The sequence below is a fragment of the Myxine glutinosa genome, chromosome 1 (assembly GCF_964187855.1).
Source record: "Myxine glutinosa chromosome 1, kmMyxGlut1.1, whole genome shotgun sequence".
Taxonomy (NCBI): Eukaryota; Metazoa; Chordata; class Myxini; order Myxiniformes; family Myxinidae; genus Myxine; species Myxine glutinosa.
In genome coordinates, this window is record NC_136261.1 from 177,947,696 (window position 1) to 177,968,218 (window position 20,523).

Consider the following 20,523-nt stretch of genomic DNA (forward strand, 5'->3'; position numbering starts at 1 on the left):
TTTAAGCACAGTGATATATATAAAACACCACGTTTTCTCACGCTATAAATATGGTTTATTGTGATACTTGCGAGAAGGAAGTAAAATATTATAAACAACATATTCTCACCGCAAAACATACATACAACATTCTTAACAAACTTTCCCCTCTTCCACCTAAAACAAAACATTGTAAGGTCTGTAAAACAACCATCCTCAAGAAGGGGTTTAAAGCCCATCTTAAAACTAACAAACACTTGTCAAAATTGTTTACTATTAAAAATACTGATGGTGCTTTCAAAAGACATATCAGGATTCGAATCTTTAACTTCAAACCTCCCGAACCAAAGTCTATAGTTGATGCTGTAGAAATAGTCAAACCTGCTGTTCAAACATTGATTGAAAAAACACTAAAAGAAATGAAACCACTTAAATTTTATATGGGGGTAAAATTAGAAATGACAAAGGATAAAGGAGTTATAGATACACCATACATGAGAACTGAACCACACTTTATATCTTCATATCAAGATTTTAAAACATCAGGAGTCTATGATGAACTTATTAAACAAGAGCAAGATGTGGATAATTCAATCGTAGGAAGTGGATTCAATATAGGAAAAATTATTTACATAGACATTCATATTCTTAAATCAGATCCTCTAAAAGCTTCTTCTTACATTGATTTACCCAGTGTTATCAAAAATAGAAAAGCAGTTATCAATATCAAAAATAAAGACAATAAATGTTTTCTCTGGTCTATTTTAGCACACTTACATCCTCCACATTTTCATGATGAAAGAGTATCTCATTATAAAAAATATGAGAATACATTAAATACGAAAGATCTAAAGTTTCCGATGACTTTAAATGATATTCCTAAATTTGAAAAGATGAATAATTTATCAGTTAATGTTTATGGTCTAACAGAACCAAACAACATTCAGGTTTTAAAGCTTTCTGACAATTGTAAACAAACTCATATTAATCTTCTATATTTTAATTCAGAGGAAAATTCACATTATACATACATCAAAGATATTACAAAATTAATAAAACCACAAGTATGTAAAAGAACAAATAAAATATATATTTGTATGCGTTGTCTTAACTTCTTCCATACACAAGAAAGATTAGATAAACATTCAAATTATTGTGGTGAACATAAATCAACGGTAATCAACATGCCTAAAAAAGGCTCAAAGATCACATTCAAATATGAAAAGAAAACAATAAAACATCCATTTGTTATATATGCTGATTTTGAAAGTATTTTAGAAAAAATTGATACTGCTTCTCCAGATCCAAAAGAATCATACACAAATAAATATCAAAAACATACTCCTTGTGGTTTTTGTTATTATATCAAATCATCTGTTGGTGATAAATATAACAAGTTAGAGATGTATAGAGGCTCAAATACCCCAGAGGAGTTTGTGAAACGACTAGAAAAAGACTGTGTTCGATTAACCAAGATAATGAGAGAAACCAATAAACCAATGTCCTTAACAAGTAAAGAAAAAAGGGAATTTATAAAAAACAATGTCTGTCATATTTGTGAGGAGAAAATTGGTAAAGGTCTAAAGGTTAGAGACCATTGTCATCTCACTGGTAAATATAGAGGTCCGGCTCATCAAAGTTGTAATATTAATTATCAACTCCCCTCTTTCATTCCTGTCTTTCTTCATAACAACGCTCATTATGATACACATCTATTTATCAAGGAACTCTCAAAGACTTCTGGAAGTATCTCAGCAATTCCAAACACGGATCAGAAATACATTTCATTCACAAAAACAATTCACACATCTCCTATTACTCATATCAGATTTCTTGATACATTTAAATTCATGGCAAGTCCATTGGCTAACTTGGTTCAAAATCTAAAAGAGTTTCCATGTCTTTCAGAGTATTTTTTAGATAAAGATTTTCTAACACAAAAGGGAATTTACCCCTATGACTATATGGACTCATTTGAGAGATTCAATGAAACACAACTTCCTTTAAAAGAAAATTTATATAACAAATTAAATAATAGTCATATATCTGATAAAGATTATGTACACGCACAAAATGTTTGGAAAAAATATAACATCAAGAATCTTGGCGAGTATCACGATTTGTATCTCAAAACTGATGTGCTTTTGTTGGCTGATGTGTTTGAGGCTTTCAGAACAATCTGTCATTCTGGATATGGATTGGATCCTGCTCACTATTACACTGCTCCTGGATTGGCTTGGATCGCGATGTTAAAAATGACAAAACAAGCTTTGGATTTGATAACCGATGTTGATATGCTTTTGATGATTGAAAAGGCAAAGAGAGGAGGAATTTCACAAGTCTGTTCAAAGAGATATGCTAAAGCAAATAACAAGTACATTCCAAATTATAATCCATCGGTAGAGAGCTCCTACTTGATGTATTATGATGCGAACAACCTGTATGGCTGGGCAATGTCTCAGGCTCTTCCTTATGGAAAACTAAGATGGGTAAAGGAAAAAGATTACAAAAAGGTTTTACAAGATGTATGTATCTCTACACAAAAAGAATTGAATGATTCAAAGTTTGGTTATTATTTTGAGGTCGATTTGAAATATCCAGAGGAACTTCATAACCTACACAAAGATCTCCCATTTGCTTGTGAAAAGGAAAGTCCAAAGAAGGAGTGGTTAAGTGATTATCAACAATCATTTAATATAGGTGAATCAACAGAAAAATTACTTACTACATTATAACAAGAAAAATTATGTTCTACACCAAAGAAATTTGCGACAATATTTATCAAAAGGTCTAAGAGTAGAGAAGATCCATAGGGTTCTAAAGTTCAATCAAAGTCATTGGTTGAAGGGGTACATTGATTTTAATACACAAAGAAGAACAGAGTCAAAAACAGATTTTGAGAAAGACTTTTATAAATTGATGAATAATGCGGTCTTTGGTAAGACCATGGAAAATGTGAGAAAAAGACAAAATATCAGACTATCAACATCTTGGAAACAAGCATCAAAATTAATTAATAGACCGAGTTTTACTAGAGCTGAGGTCTTTACTGAGAACTTTTGTGCGATCCATTTGATTAAAGAGAGTATTAAAATGGACAAACCTATTTATATTGGAACATCAATTCTTGATTTATCAAAGTCATTAATGTATGATTACTTTTATAATAACTTGAGGAAGAAATATCAAAATGATGTTCATCTACTTTATATGGATACAGATAGTTTTATTTTGCAAATTAATACTGATGATGTTTATTCAGACATGAAAAAGGACATTAATATCTATGACACTAGTAATTACAGTCCAGAGAGTGAGTTGTTCTCTTCTAAAAATAAAAAGGTGATTGGAAAGTTTAAGGATGAATTAGGAGGAAATGTCATGAGTGAATTTGTGGGATTGAGGTCTAAGGCTTATGCTTATAAATACATTGTGAATAACGTTGAAAAAACTGATAAGAAGTTAAAAGGCATAAATAAAAATGTCATTAAAGAAACAATAAACTTTAAGGATTATTATAACTGTTTAACAACAAAGAAAGAAGAGTTTAGAAAGATTAATGGAATAAGAAGTTATAAACATAAATTATATTCAGAAGAGGTGAATAAGAAAGCATTGGGGGCTTTTGATGATAAGAGGTTTCTTTTAGAAAATGGAATTGATAGTCTCCCTTATGGTTATATAAGTATATAAGTGATAAGTTAAAAAGGGGGGTTAGGGATTTTAACGGGCTACCGCCGCCTTTTTACAATTATATAAATGATAGAACCAAGTACCAACCAGACTAAAGAGTGGAGGTGTAATCAACCTTGGTATATAAATGGTAAACATAACGAATGTGAAAAATATCAAATAGGTATAATTGAAAAGACAACTGGTAAAAAAATTTACAAAACAAATAAGAGAATTAATTTAAATACCGGTGAATTGGGTAAAAAAGATGGAAATATTTTTGAGTGGACGGAAAACTTTGATGGTTGCCAGGAAAATATATACTTTAATTTAAAAATGGTATGTGGCACTGGAGGCGCTCAAACAAGAACATTGAGGGAGGTTTACCATTTTATCTTAGCTCAGTTAAAATATCTTAATAAAGAACCAAACTCAAACATCTTTTTTGTTAATATATTAGATGGTGAAGAGAGTGGCAAGAGAATTAAATTATTTCCCACGCATAAACAAATATTTGTAGGATCGATGTTTGAGTGGGTCAAAGATGATTCACCAGATGATATTAAGAGTAAAAGGTTAAAAGGTCCATAAGGTCAGAAGGATCACAGGTTCACACAGAAGGACCATTGTTTAAGTGGTCTAATGAATAAGGATAACATGTCAAAAGGTTAGAAGGTTCGTAAAGAACAGGGTGAGAGAAATAGAGGTGTTTAGGGGCAATGAGGGAGGGGAAAAATTAACATGTAAGTCAATGGGAAAAATGAGAGTGTCCCAGAAGCAACATATATACACTACTGTCCTGGGGGCCCCAACGCTCCTTCCGGTCGGGAGCAGCCAGGGTATTTGGTCAATGAAAAGTCCCAAGGACTTGAGTGCCACTCCTGACTGCGAAGCAGGGGAGGGACTCCCGCTCGAACCACGGTTTTAGATGTTCTAATTGCCGAGCGGTTTTAGCAACCGAATTGCCGAGCGGTTGGCTGGCACGGGTTCGAGCTATTAACAGTCACTAACCCGATTCCGAAGCGTTGGCCGAAATTGCGCCACAGGTATTCAATGGGGGAAATCACAAAGACGATCGGATGTGGAAGAAGAAGCCAAAGTAAGGAGGAACAGGAATTTTTTAACCAATTATGTACACAATCAAGAAACCAAGGGAGAAGGAAAGATACAAAAATAATTACAGAAGGAGAAGAAGACACAGTGCAATTCTAGCTTATCTACAGGCTTAACTTATTCCCAGGACAGAACAAACAAGACAAACTCACGTACACAAATGGATGGAATGGCAGGGGTGGATGGCTGGACGGATGAGAAGGTGGGACCACAGGACTCGAAGGATGCGGGTCCGGTCCGTGTAAACGGCAAGGCTCGAAGTGAGCGGCCGCCGACCCTCCGCAATCTGGTTCGCATGGCGGCATTGCTTCGCAGCAGCGGGTCGAAACTGCACGTCAAAGCTGCGCGTCAAAGCTCAACTCCTCCTCAACTGAACTCCAACTGAACTGCGGTCCACTGAACTCTCTGCTCCTCCTCAACTGAACTGCTCAGTGCGTCCTCCTCACTCATCTCCCGAAGCAGTCCCTCCGTCGCCCTTTTTATGGCCCTTCCCGAGATCAAGCCGCGGGCTACACGGGCATGCCTACCGGGTCGCTCACTGCAGTGCCGGTTGGCTGGCACAGGCTCTTTTGCTCCACCTTTGATGACGATGGGCGGCCAACGCCCTTCTTCTCCGAGCTGACCGTGTGCGTAATGGAGGCAGATGCAGTTGGCAATAATGCAGTTTTGGGGAATGCGGTTGGAAATGGAGGCTTTGGGGAATTTGAAAAGGGGATCTATCTTATTTCATTTGGTGCAATGCAATGTAAACTCATGGAAAACAGAGCCTTAACTAATACACATAATAAAGAAATAACTATAGAGAGGTTCTATGATTGGCTACGTGCTTGTACATGGACGAGCTAAAGGAACGACCGTTGACCTTTTCAATTAATGGAGGTATTTACAAGGAATTATTACATTATTTACAGAGGGTGATATTTACAAACAATTACAGGATTCTCAAATACGCAATAATATGTATATATATATATATATATATATATATATACATACATTGGCCCAAAAACGCTCACAAAATCCACCCATAACTTTGCCCTCAACATCGACGGTATCCCAGTATCCACCTCCCCTCACATCCGGAATCTTGGCGTCATCTTTGACCAAACCCTTTCCTTTGACAAATACACTAAACAGACCACAAAGTCAGCCTTCTTTCACCTGAAAAACATTGCCCGTCTCCGCTCATCCCTCTCCTCCACGGCTGCAGAAACCCTCATCCACGCCTTCATCACCTCCCGTCTGGACTACTGCAATAGCCTCCTCTATGGTTCACCCTCAAAAATCACCAATAAACTCCAATACATTCAGAACTCCGCTGCCCGTCTACTCACCCATTCCCGGACCCGTGACCGCATCACCCCCGTCCTTTACAAGCTTCACTGGCTCCCCATCCCCCAGAGAATCCAGTACAAAATCCTCCTCTTGACATACAAAGCCCTCCATAACCTGGCCCCATCCTACCTGGCTGACCTCCTCTCCAGACACACTCCCACCCGCAACCTCCGCTCTGCTGGTACCAACCTCCTGACCCCCTCCATCCGGACCAAATTCAGATCCTGGGGGGACAGGGCCTTCTCCATCGCTGCTCCCACCCTCTGGAATTCACTACCTCACACCATCAGAGACTCCTCCTCACTCACCACATTCAAAACATCACTAAAGACCCACCTGTTCAACACTGCATTCAACATTCAACCCACAGCATTTAACCCCTGACTATCTCTTCTCCTTCTCCCTCCTTTTGCTTTAAATATTTCCCTTTTGATTCTTGTCTTTTTGCAATTGTTGTTTTCATGTATTGTTATGCATTATGTTTGCCACTCTGTCAAAGCGCCTTTGGGCTTCTGGAAAAGCGCTATACAAAATAAATGAATTATTATTATTATTATCATATATATATATATATATATATATATATATATATATATATATATATATATATATATATATATATATATATATATATATATACATACATACATACATTCATTCATACATACATTCATTCATACATACATACATATATATATATACATACATATATATATATGTGTATATATATATATATATATATATATATATATATATATATATATATATATATATATATATATATATATATATATATATATATACTTTTTTTTTTTTTTACACCCACAAATGGGTATGTCTAATTGTATAAAAAAATTGAATCCAATGATTATACAAACGTTAGCTTTGTTTATATTCGCATAGAAACCTGAAGCTGTGGAGGTTTGCCTGATGCCTGAGTCATTTTCCAAACTGGACTTCCTCAAAGCAGCGTGAGTCATAGATTTATTCTGTTTCTGAAGGTGATTTGTGTTCCACAGTATATAATTAAATTTAAATAAATGTTTAAAGAGGTCTGAAGTCATACTCGTATAAATAAATTAATTCTGGGTTTAACCGCCATTTTACACAGTGTCTGACTTTACCCTACTAACACGTTGCATAAGTAATCTCTGCCTGTTGTTTGTGTCCTTCACAACATCCTTAAAAACAGCAAGTGTCCTGTTTGGAATGTTTTTCAATTTTGTTTGACTGCTAGGCAGGGAGATAGAGTAAAAATATTATTTCACCTCTCTCCGCAGATTTGTGATCGGGATGAATTCAGAGCCAAAGTACGATAAAACGGCAAATTTGCCTTCCCATTCATGTTCCGATTTGTGTTCAAAATACAAAATTCAATTTAAATAAGTTGTTCCTCTATCATAAACTGATAAGACAGACAGACAGATGGACTGACCTGAACCAATTGATTAACCCCTCTTTTTGCTTTGCTTGCGCTGGGTAATCACTAATCACTATGGTGTAGCGACTCATGGGTCCCCCAAAGCTCGAGACCAGCAACAGAATCTCCTGGCCCAAGCCGGTGACGTAACCGGCGGCCAAACCGCGGCGCCGAGGTTATAATCCTTTGCACCTGTCGGTCACATGACCACCAAAGTCGTGGATCGCCTAAGAGGCGGGGCTTTGGTTCTGATGTATGCTTTTAGGTTTGGATATTTATATGCGAACCCGATAAACGGGTTTTCAGAGTTCCCGAGATGATTATACAATAAACATCTTCTCCGACGAGTTTGTGTCTTGTCCGTCACTTCGTCCGTCTCAAGCAGGAGCGCTGCTCCTTCACTGGTGACCCCGAGTTTACGACACGCGATGGACACGGCAGTGTCCCTCAAACTGCCCACTTTCTGGGAAGCACATGCCGCCATCTGGTTCGCTCAGGCGGACTGCCACTTCGCCCTGCGTGGCATTACAGAGGACACCACGAAATACCATTACATGGTCGCCGCGCTCGGCTCCGTGACCGCTGCCCACTGCCTGAGCCTCCTCCAGAGCCCGCCGGCTGACGGCAAGTACGACGCCATCAAGGCACTTCTTCTGGGCGCTTTCGCCCTCTCCCCGGCTGAACGCGCACGACGCCTGCTCGACCTTCCTGAGCTCGGCGATACGCGCCCGTCCGAACGTATGGACTACATGCTCACGTTGCTCAGCGAGCATCCCTCGGATTTCCTTTTCCAAGAGCTTTTTCTCCGCCAGCTCCCGGCCCAGGTACGGGTCGCCCTGGCAAGCACGACCATCACGAACCCCCGCGACCTCGCCAGGGAGGCCGACAAGATCGATTCGGCTAGCCAGCTCGTCGGAGCGGCGAGCAGCTCGTCGGGGTGGCTGCAGGGAGCCCGCCCGCCGCCCAGTCGACGCCCGCGGCGCGGTTTCCCGCCCACCCGCCCGACGCCCGCGACGCAGCTTCCTTCCCGAAGGCCGCCGGGCCGGCGTGACTGGCAGCGGCGACGCCGCGTCACCCGGTCCCGACGCGTCGACCGGAGCCCCCGCCAGACCCGGCCTGGTGTTATTTCCATGCCAGGTTCGGGCGGCAGGCCCGATCATGTCGACCCCTGTGCACGTTCGGCAAGTCGGGAAACGGTCGGGCCGGCGCTCACTACCAGCCATGAGCGCCGGCCGTTCCGGAAACCTGCTATTCATCACGGACCAAGCGTCGGGGCGGCGTTTTCTCTGCGACACCGGCGCTCAGCTGAGCGTCATTCCCGCTTCGGCGGAGGACAGGCGGGCCGCCATTTGCGGCCCCTCCTTAATCGCGGCCAACGGCTCCGCCATCCGCACCTTCGGCCCACACACCCTCGCCCTCCGCTTCGGCAGCCAGCTCTTTCGCTGGGAGTTCGTGACGGCGGATGTCCCCATGGCTTTGCTCGGGGCCGATTTCCTTTGCGCCCATGGGCTGCTGGTCGACGTTAAACGTCGGCGTCTCGTCAACGCCGAAACTTTCAGCTCGCTGGCGTGCGCCTTGAGCTGTTCCGCGCCCACCGAGCTTTCCTGCGTCCTCCCGTTGGCAGACGACTTCGCGCGTCTCCTCGCGGAGTTCCCGGCCCTCACGCGACCAACGTTTTCGGCCGTCGCGGTGCGTCACGGCATCGAGCATCACATTCCCACTACGGGCCCGCCGGTGTGCACCCGAGCTCGCCGTCTCGACCCAGACAAACTCGCCGTCGCCAAGGCCGAGTTCGCCGCGCTGGAGCGCCTCGGCATCGTGCGGCGCTCCGACAGCGCCTGGGCCTCGCTGCTGCACATCGTCCCGAAGCCGGGGGGCGGATGGCGGCCATGCGGCGACTACCGCCGCCTCAATGACGCCACTACCCCCGACAGGTACCCCGTCCCGCACATCCAGGATTTTTCCGCCCGGTTGGCAGGGCGGACCATTTTTTCAAAAGTGGACCTGATTCGGGGGTACCACCAGGTGCCCGTCCGCCCGGCCGACATCCCGAAGACGGCCGTTATGACACCTTTCGGCCTCTTCGAATTCCTCCGGATGCCCTTCGGCCTCAAAAACGCGGCACAGGCGTTCCAGCGCCTGATGGACGGCATGCTGCGCGACTTGCCGTACCTCTTTACCTACCTGGATGACATCCTCGTCGCCAGCACGTCCAGAGCCGAGCACCTCCTCCACCTCCGGACGCTGTTCGGCCGCCTCAGCGAGCACGGCTTGATCGTCAACCCGGCCAAATGTCACTTTGGTGCGGCGACGATCGACTTTTTGGGCCACCACATCACCCGGAACGGCGCCGTACCGCTACCGGCCAAAGTCGAGGCCATCGCCGCTTTCCCGCGCCCCCGCTCCGTCAAGGCGCTGCAGGAGTTCCTCGGGATGGTGAACTTTTACCACCGCTTCGTGCCCCGAGCTGCGCAACTCATGCGGCCCTTGTACACCGCCCTCCGCGGCCAGCCGGGGAAGTGTGACGTCGTCTGGTCCACGGACATGGACGCTGCTTTCACCGGTGCGAAACGGGCCCTCGCCAACGCCACGCTGCTGGCCCACCCGGTACCCCATGCTCCCATCGCCCTCACCACGGACGCCTCCGACTACGCCGTGGGCGCGGTTCATGAGCAATGGGTAAACGGGGCCTGGCAGCCGCTCGCGTTCTTCAACCGGCAACTCCTGCCCAACGAGTTGAAGTACAGCACTTTCGACCGCGAGCTCCTCGGGCTGTACCTGGCCGTCTGCCATTTTCGTCACCTCCTGGAGGGCCACCCGTTCACGGCCTTTGTCGACCACAAGCCATTGATTTTCGCCATGGCCAAGGTCACGGAGCCGTGGTCGGCCCGCCAGCAGCGACACCTCTCCGCCGTGTCGGAATACACCACGGACATCCGGCACGTCGCCGGAAAGGACAACGCCGTGGCCGACTGCCTTTCTCGAGCCGGTGCCATAGCCGTCCACCTCGGCGTCGATTTCGCCCTGATGGCGACGGACCAGGCCACCGACGGCATGGTGCAGGCGCTCCGGGTGGCGGACACGAGCCTCCGCTTGGCTGACGTCCCCTTCGCGGACACGGTCCTGCTTTGTGACGTCTCCCAAGGCCGACCTTGCCCCGTTGTGCCGGTCACCTGGCGGCGGCGCATTTTTGCTTCGCTCCACGGCCTCTCACACCCGGGCCGGAAGGCGTCCCAGAGGCTGGTGTCGGCACGTTTCGTCTGGCACGGGTTGCGATGGGACGTCCGCGATTGGGCCAACGCCTGCACACCCTGCCAGCGGGCCAAGGTCCACCGTCACACCCAGGCTCCGGTGGCTCCTTTCACAGTGCCCGAGCGACATTTCGACCACGTCCACGTGGACCTGGTGAGTCCCCTGCCCCCATCGCAGGGGTTCACCCACCTGCTTACCATGGTGGACAGGACCACCAGGTGGCCGGAGGCCGTGCCCCTCGCCTCCACCACCACCGCCGACGTGGCCCAGGCGTTCATCGCCACCTGGGTCGCGCGTTTTGGCACACCGGCGGACATCTCGTCGGACCACGGCCCACAGTTCACGTCCGAACTGTGGGGCGTGGTCACCCGCACGTTGGGCGTTACCCTGCACCGCACCACGGCCTACCACCCCCAGGCCAACGGGTTGTGCGAGCGGTTCCACCGCTCCATGAAGGCCGCACTCATGGCCGGCCTCCAGGACGACGGCTGGGCCGACCGGCTCCCGTGGGTCCTTTTGGGCCTCCGCACGGCTCCAAAGGAGGACCTCCAGGCGTCCACCGCCGAGCTGGTGTACGGCCAGGCCCTCCGCGTCCCGGGCGAGTTCGTGCCCGACGCCAGCGGCCCCTGGTCCGCCGCGCGCCAGCGCATGGACTTCCAGGAGGCCGCCCAATGTTTCGCCCCGGTGCCCACGTCCCGCCACGGCGACCCCCAATCCTACGTCCCCCCAGCACTCCGCACGGCGGAGTACGTCTTTGTGCGCCACGACGCGCACCGGGGGCCGCTCCGGCCACCATACGACGGACCCTTCCCGGTCCTACGACGGGACAACAAGTCCTTCGTTGTCAGCATCGGTGGCCGGGCGGACCGGATTTCGGTGGACCGCCTCAAGCCGGCCCACATGGACGTCGGCCAGCCGCCACGGCTGGCTCTACCACCGCGGCGGGGCCGCCCCCCTATCCACTGCACCCCCCATCCGGCCACCCGCCACCACACCGGACCCCCCCCCCCCCACCCCCTCGCGACCAGCCAGGGGTCGTTTCGGTCGGGTCATCCGGACCCCCCTCTGGTTGACCTTCCTGGACCAAGTCGATCCTGGGGGGGCATGTGTAGCGACCCATGGGTCCCCCAAAGCTCGAGACCAGCAACAGAATCTCCTGGCCCAAGCCGGTGACGTAACCGTCGGCCAAACCGCGGCGCCGAGGTTATAATCCTTTGCACCTGTCGGTCACATGACCACCAAAGCGTGCCTCGCCTGAGAGGCGGGGCTTTGGTTCTGATGTATGCTTTTTGGTTTGGATATATATATGCGAACCCGATAAACGGGTTTTCAGAGTTCCCGAGATGATTATACAATAAACATCTTCTCGGACGAGTTTGTGTCTTGTCCGTCACTACGTCCGTCTCAAGCAGGAGCGCTGCTCCTTCAATGCATTGCATTGCAGAGGAGAGTGCATTGCATTTTAGTCCGTTTGTGTGTTTGTGTGTTTGTTTGTCCGCACAGAATAAATATGATTTTCTCTGCAACCGTTGGTACGATTGACAGGAAATTTTCACCACAGGTGCAACTCCACCTGTATAATTTTTAATTATAATTATGACGTCATAGATCACGTGGTCAGGCGCCATCTTGGGAAAACCGAAAAAAATTGCACCTCTATAGCTCTGAAAGCGCTGAATATAAAAAATTGAGACATGGCTCATTGTAAAGAACTTTCCATGGGGAATAAAATATGTTAATGATGATGTCATATGTGCCTCCATTATGACGTCATAATTTGACAAGTACAAAACTTCATCCGATCAAGATGAAATTTCTTGAACATAATCTAGGAATAAATTAGTGGAGAAAAAAAACAATGATGATGTCATCGGTCACGTGGTTCTGCCGCCATATTTGTTTCAGAACAAAAGCCTTAAAAACCACTGACAAACACATCCTGGCGAGGGTTTGCAATCTCTAATTGCCCTTCCTTGTTAATTTTGGTATTTGCCTCTTTTATCCAATATGGCCAAAGGTTGTTTAATTTGATTCCCGATGTTAAATTTGATTGGTCAAAGATTGTTAAATTTGATTGGTCAAAGATTGTTAAATTTGATTGGTCAAAGATTGTTAAATTTGATGCCTGATGTTAAATTTGATTGGCCAAAGATTCCTTCAGGCATAACCAACCATAGTAAAATTGTCATTCGACTGCTGGATTACATGTATGAACAACAAGAGTTACCACAACAAAAATATTCATTACAGGATTGTGATGATTCATGTGTTGTTCATACACGAAAATGGTAAATAAGAACACCTATGGACTGCAATCTTTAGGTCTTGCCTTAAATGTTCAATTTGGTTCAAGTCAGGACTTTGACAGAGCCACTGAAGAACATTTATTTTCTTCTTATTCAGCCACGTCATTGTGGCTTTAGCTTTGTGCTTCAGATCATTGTCTTGCTGAAATGTGAATCTCCTACCCAGTTTCAGATTCATGGCTGTCTCAAGCAGGTTTTTTATCAACGATTCTCCTGTACTTTGCACTGTCCATTCTCCCCGTTATCCTGACAAGGTTGCCAGTCCCTGTTGATGAAAAGCAGCCCCATAACATGATGATGCCACCACCATGCTTAATAGAAGGGATGGTATCCACTGGATGATATGCAGTTGGGCTTGCACCAGACGTAACGCTCTGAATTTAGACCAAAAAGCTCATTTTTTGTCTCGTCTGAGCACAAAACATGTCTGCACATGCCAGGAGTCTCATTTAGATGCTTTTTCGCAAACTCCATACAAGCTTTTAGATGCGTCTTTTGCAGTAATGGCTTCCTTCTTGCTACCTGCCCAGAAAGGCCAGCTTTGAGAAGGGAATAGGATATTGTGAAGAATATTGATATTGTTGATTGATCAACACTGACCCCAATCTCAAACACAGAACCTTGCAGATCTTTCAAAGTCATTGGTGGATTTACAGGTGAAATCCCGAACAGTTTCCTGCTTTGCCCGGCTGCTGAGTTTTTGCCCGGATCTGGGTAGAGTCTCGGTGGTATGATTTGTCTTCCACTTCTTGATGATGGATTTCCCCATACTCAAAGTGATAAGTGACAAATATTCTTATAAGCCTCTCCTAAACGATGCTTCTCCACCATTTTATGTCTGACGTCTTTGGAAAGCTCCTTGCTTGACCAATTGAGTTGCACCTTGAAACTCAGATAAGTCAGGGAGCTTAATTTTTAAAGTTAAATCACTGATTACATGCAGGTGAAAGCTTTTACATTTATTATGTAACCTTTCACACAAATAATTTCCTGAAGTATTTCGGGTTAATTCGGCAAAGGGGGTGAATAATTATGCAACTGAGAATCATCTGATTTTGTTTGCTAATCAAACTTATTCACATTTTATCTGCATGTTTTAGTTTTATCAGTTTGGAGTAGTTTGTGAAGATTATATATTTAGTTTAATTTGAAAATATCATGACATAACTGCAGGTGGTATCAAAATGTGAAAACTTTGGGGGGGGGGAGGGGTTGTATATTTAGATGTGTTGCACCACCTTAACTTTGACACCTGCTTTTACATGTTTAGCAAGCACAATTTGGCCGACATGATTGAAGGAAGCTGCAAAACATTGCACGTGCAAGAGTGTGTTCTCCACCCAGAGGTATGTCAAGTAAATTATCATTAAGTATGAAATATTCTGAGCAGGTATCTCGAGATAGCATCATATATTTCATATGGAATATGTATGCCTAAAATCACAGAACAAATTATTGCAGTTGTTCATGTTTCTAGTGAAGGACCATGTTCCAGATGGGCTCATTCCCCCAACATGTCACTACGATAAGTGGATGCTGAAAGAAGATGATAATTCCCCCAGAAATGGGTTAGTTTAGTATGGCATTTATTTTAGTTTGGCCCTCCTAACTGTAGCAAAATATACAGGAAGGCCTAGACTCTTCGAGGTATGTATACTCGTCTCTAAGCTGTCTCGCCTGGGTTTGAATCTCTGCCTCGCCATAAACTATTCCACAGGCAGCTTGATTTAACAATGTGTCTGCTGTCCCTCGGATAGGCGTTAAACTGGGCGACCTGTCTGCCAGCATTAGTTGGTGGACGTTAAGATCCTATTGTGTCCTTTGTGAAGAGTACGGGAACCCCCAGGGGTGGGGTCAAAAGGTAAAATGCCCCAAAAAATGCAATTACAGGCACATTTTAACATATTTTTAAATGAAACTTTGTATTTGCAATCAACATTGGGGATGCATGAAATGTGTAACAATTTTTTAGATTTGACCCCAGGTTCATGCCTCGGGGTGGGGATTTGAAGTCACAGGGGCCAAAACGGGGAAAAATATTTTAACTAAAATTTTGAAAATCGGGTAATTTCTGGTGAATCTTTCAATCATGCTTTCGGTGGGAAGCGTGGGGATTTTTGAGATTTGGGATTGCGTGCCATAGACTTCGCTCTAGTCTTGATTTGCCAGGACTGTGATTCATTGCAGTTCAAAGTGCTTCAGCCTTTTTTGGAAAGCCTCCCAACAGTTTGTGAGGCCTTTCTATTCAGATTCTCCGTGAAGTCAAATAATGGTGTGTTGCCGAATAGTGCCAATATTCTCCCAAATAAAGCTCTGGAATGTCATTGCACCAATGAGACACTCTTTGTCTCATCTGATATGTGGAAAATTGTCCAAATGTTTCATTGACATGTGGAAAAATGTACTGAACTGCTTTCTTGCAAAAGATTCATTTTATATCTGATGAATATTGACAACCTCAAAAGAAAAGAAAAACAATAATTTGTTTTTGCCCACCCTGTATGAATCTTGAATGAATGAAAATTTTGGCCTCTTAATGGTGGGATGGATCTTGCACTGGATAATAACTCTTTGGTCACAATGTCCAAAGAACAAATCACTCGTGTGGATTTAATAAAAGGGAAAGAGTAATTATCTTGTCTTTTTTTTTTTTTGTATACAAGATCGAGGCTCGTGAAAGAGCTAACATTAATCACACAAAAAGTCAAACCGACACATAAAACACAAAATAAGGGGAGCGGTAGACAAGATGGGGAGAGAGGGGGAAGGACACAAACACAACATTTGAGAGTAGGGACATCGAGAGAACCGTGGGAGGGAGAGGGCTTGGGGGGAGGTGGGAGAGGTAAAATCAAGGGAGACATATGGACACTGCAAGGACTTCCAGGAAAGAAGTTGGAATTTAAAAAAAGTGTATCTGGGGTGAATTAGTGGGGGTAGAAAAGATCAAGGTTTTGGATGGGGGAAGATAAGAGATGGTGGTGAACAGCTGTTTTAAAGACCTGGAGGGAGGAGTGGGATTGAAGGGAGTGGGGGAGTTTGTTCCAGAGGCGGGAGAAAATGGGACTGAAAGAGTGAAGATGAGCAGAGAGCCTAGATTTTGGCAGTTTAACCATAAGAGGGTTGCTGGCAGATCTTGTGCGACCTGCAGGAATATTTGGGGGACAGAGCACAGAGAGAGAGAGAGCTGGGGGAGCAAGGCCGGAGAGGAGTCGGTAGAAGACAGAAAGACCACCACCCTGCCGGCGGTGAATGAGTGAAAGGTCCTCGGAGTTAGCTTCATCGCAGGAGATTCCAATGATTCTGAAAGCTTTGGTTTCAACAGCGTGAAGCCGAGCTTGGTGTGAGGCAGGAGCTCCAGCCCAGAGGGGGGAACAGTATTCCATTGACCTGCGGATGAAAGCCTTGTATGTGGCAAGGAGCTCAGGTGTGCCAAGGAAGGACTTCGCACGACGGAGGATGCCCAGTCGGCGACTGACTTTGGAGGCCTGCTTGGAAATGTGGTTTTCCCAAGAAAGATCATGGCAGATAGTGAGACCCAAAAGCTTGAGCGACAGTACTTCTTGGAGAGGATTGATGAGAAATTAGATGGGAGGGTTTTCCAGTTGGTCTTTTCGGAGAGACTTAGTAAGAGTGTGAGATTTGTCAGGATTGAAAGACATGTTCCACTTGTTTGACCAGTCTGTGATTTTGTCCAGGTCTGCAGAGAGTGAGGAGGCTGCAGACTGCTGATCTGAGGGATGAGGAATGCAGCGGCAGAGAGTAGAGTAGAGTCATCAGCAAAGAGATGGAGAGGATTTTCCAGAGAGTCGGAGAGATCATTGATGAAGACCAGAAATAGCACAGGGCGCAGAACACTACCTTGGGGAACTCCAGCCAGAACAGGGAGGGGAGATGAGAGAAATCCATTCAGGGTCACACGTTGACTACGACCAGAGAGGAAGTCCGCTAGCCATGAGTGGAGATTTCCATGGATACCATAGGAGGAGAGTTTGGTGAGCCGCGCTGGGAACCAGACCGTATCGGAGGCATGTGATATGTCAAGGGAGACAGCTCTGATTTGCTGTTTGGCATTGAGGACCTCCATCCACTGTTGAGACAGCAGAAGCAACATGTCCAGAGTCGAATGACCTGGTCTGAATCCAAATTGATGATCGGAGATCAAGCCATTGGAGAAGAGGAAGTATTTGATATCCGAAGCAATGATGGATTCCATGATTTTGCTGATAATTGGGAGCAGGCTGATTGGTCTGTCGTTGCAAGGATCTGTTTTTGCACCTTTTTGTGTAAAGCGGTAATGTTTGCTGATTTCCAAGATGCTGGCAGATGACCTTGAGCAAAAGAGAGGGTGAAAAGAACAGAGAGAGAGGGTGAGATAGAGCGGCAGAGCAGGATTTTAGGACCCGTGGGCTGATGCCGTCTGGTCCAGTTGCAGAATCAGAGTCGAGGTTTGACAAAAACTTCTCCACCTTGTCAGGAGAGAAGGACACAGAGTCCAGGATCAGTTGGGTTCGACATCATGCCAAAGACTAACATTTCAGCGTCGTCGGTACATAGAGTGCCCAGGGAAGTTGTGTTGCTTCTCCCGGCCTTGCTTGTCTGAAACCCACTCCTGTATTGTCTGCCAGCTCTGTCTGTATGTATGCATCTGTGTGGTTTGTGTAAAGTCTGTTCCAGGAGCCTCAGACTCTGTGTAAAAAAACTTTGCATATAACAAGAAAACCTGAGTTGTAGAGAAATGATGGACCTTTTGCATTTGCCGAGACGCGTTTAAAACACAACTAAAGCACACAAATCATACATATTCCTTCCCTGACATTGTTACTCCCGCTAGGGAGAAATGCATTCGATCGTGTGTGTGTGTGTGTGTGTGTGTGTGTGTTCGTCTGTTTGGTGTGTTCGTGAACAAGATATCTGGAAAAGTTCTGAACGGTTTTGGATGAAAGTTGGTGGGATGATTGCCCTTGTGATAAGGAAGAATTGATTAGTTTTTGGTGAAGCTCAGGATATTATTCCGGATCCAGGAATTTTTTGAAGGATTTTTTTACCATTGGAAGATAGGGCTCAGCAGCGGCCACCCACGGCGGGAGTATGCGCTCTACTGAGCGGCGTTCTAGTTTTGTTAATATTTCTTGTGAATTCTGTCTCGTATTGATAAACTCGTTTTCATTTTGTTACATCCACGAGTCGTAATGCGCACAGCTTGAGGTGAACTCCATGGTGCACCTGGAGGTGTGGCCTGTTTGTAGCTACACTGATGTAGGAGAATAAGAAAAAGAGAATACAACTATCAAAGTTTGTGCATATTGAGCATTTATTATAGTGATCTGAAAACGTGGTTCCTCCGATTTGTTTTTAAGTCGTTGGATTCTCCATTCGACATTGATCATGAAGAGTATGATGCGATGCCCATCACTGTGCGCGTTATTCCTTGGAAGCTCCGCTTCTTCTGCTCCTCCACTGCCAGGAAGCAGCTTCTGCAGGAAGTTCAACCAAGCACCTGATAGACCTTGACAGATGCTTCTTCAGCTTCAAAATTCAACAATGAATGAACATGTTGAGTCTCTAACCTGCCTCAGCACATTGCAGACCGTTTATAATCCATCCAAATATGTTTTCTGTCATTATGTTTCATTTTTAAGTTCTGATGACCACCTGTAGTTGTTTCAGAGCTGATGATTGATCATTGTTTGTCCCTTTCAATACCCACAAGGAACTACAGGTGTATTTATTGCACTTTTATCGGTTCGTTATCATTCCCCGATATTTTCGTTTGCTTTGCTTGCTCGTGTATTTTTTTTTGTGATCATCTCAAATGCTCCGTTATATTTGTAATATCTTAAATAAAACATATTGCTCTCCCAGCACTGCCTTTGCAGGAAGTAAAATCGGAGAAACACAATTTCCATCGAAAACTATCATCTTGGTGCCTCAACTCACTTCCTGACTCCATGTGCACCATGAACAATGATACCATTTCTCCATATTTGAATGATGTACACAAAGGACCAGATTTTCTTTCTCTGTCAGTTCTGCTCTCAATTCAGAGGACAGTACCGGATATTAAAGGTTCCATGGTGTTTTGCAAAAAAGGGGACGAGTTATCACCGGCACCCTGGATTCAAAATTCGTGCTCTAACCTACAGAGGGGCACTGCATCAGTGGCACAACCAAGTATTGAATATAACAAGAACAACATTCGTTCAGGAATATATTATGATGACTTGTTTATTTGCATTTACAATAATTGTGTCAGCCATTAGGGTTTAAACCCCATGACTCAATTGAGTATAACATCTGAAATTATATATCTTGCTTCTGGAAACTGATTTGAACTCAGCTGCAGGCAGAGGCGAGTGGACAAAAAGTGGTTTCGAGGCTCAACGTGCAGGGTGGATCCTTAGCCTAGTAAATTAGTCCTTGAATGAATGTGCCAAACAGTAGATAAAATGCTCTCGACCCACGTACAGGAAAAAAGATGTCATCCAAACGCCTCCTTCACAAAGGGAATAATTAATTATATATCTTCGTAGTGTTTAGTATGTCTCCTAAACCAAGGACGTATCCAATCTTCATCTACCATTTAGCCTAGTGTATAAGAATATTTACTTCGGCCTGCGCTCGGGTCTGATATGTTTAGATAGATAGCCAAAAAAAGCGTAGCCTATCATTATGCTTACATCTTGTTGTCTAAATTTGACCTTCTATAGGACGGGACAATGGGAGGTGTTGTCCTTATTGCCCAGTAGTGCTATGTCTTTAGCGCAGATTCTTGTCTAATATTTTGCTATAAATGAAATGCCTTTCCACTTATTTTTCAGCGAGTGTCTTGAGGAATTGTCCGCTGCGTGTAGGCGGTACATTCTCGAGCCTCGCTCCACACGTGTGTATATAATCGATTTTATTAAACATTGTTGTTCTTCTTCCTCTGATTCTTCTTCTTCTTCCTTCCCTTGAGGTCTTCGATCTCGACAATTTTGGTGTCAGGAGTGGGATACATCCAGGTGTGCAGACGAGGTGGATCCTCACGTTCCAGGTCGGGAGGGAGGCCTGCCGGCATCTAATTTGGTGGGTACGCATTTTTGCACCTCGAAATTGAAGCCTCCCGCCTTACTTTGGACGTATGGACCTCTGTCGGCTGTACCACCTGGCTTGCATTCCGAACCAAATTTAGTTTAAACTAGAGCAGCAGTGGGTAATGAATCGATTATACAGGGCGCCCGGGATAAGGAGGTAAGCTTCCTGCGTGAGAAGCAGGTAGACCCATATGTGGGTGATAGATAATAGGTATTAAGTTACTCCGGCGTGAGAACTGCGTTTAAGGTTAGGAATCGGGGGGCGACCCGATCTTAGGACTACCAGGAGGGACTAGCCCAAGAAAGGTAGAATAATGAGTATTTTAAGTTAAGCTACGCACTGGATGTGTTAGAGTTCACAGGTAAGTAG

General features: G+C 45.2%; 1 protein-coding gene across 1 annotated transcript in view; it reads left to right on the top strand.

Annotated features, from left to right (window-relative positions):
• The window catches only part of LOC137419305 (acylglycerol kinase, mitochondrial-like), a 97,297-nt gene extending 78,302 nt beyond the window's left edge, over nt 1–18,995 (top strand). Inside the window, exons 4-6 of the mRNA XM_078780600.1 lie at nt 7,003–7,070; nt 14,348–14,423; nt 18,438–18,995. Of these exons, the coding sequence (XP_078636726.1) occupies nt 7,030–7,070; nt 14,348–14,423; nt 18,438–18,581 (261 nt within the window). The 5' untranslated portion in view covers nt 7,003–7,029 and the 3' untranslated portion in view covers nt 18,582–18,995. The remainder of the gene's footprint in view (nt 1–7,002; nt 7,071–14,347; nt 14,424–18,437) is intronic.
• Nucleotides 18,996–20,523: the final 1,528 nt, after the last annotated feature.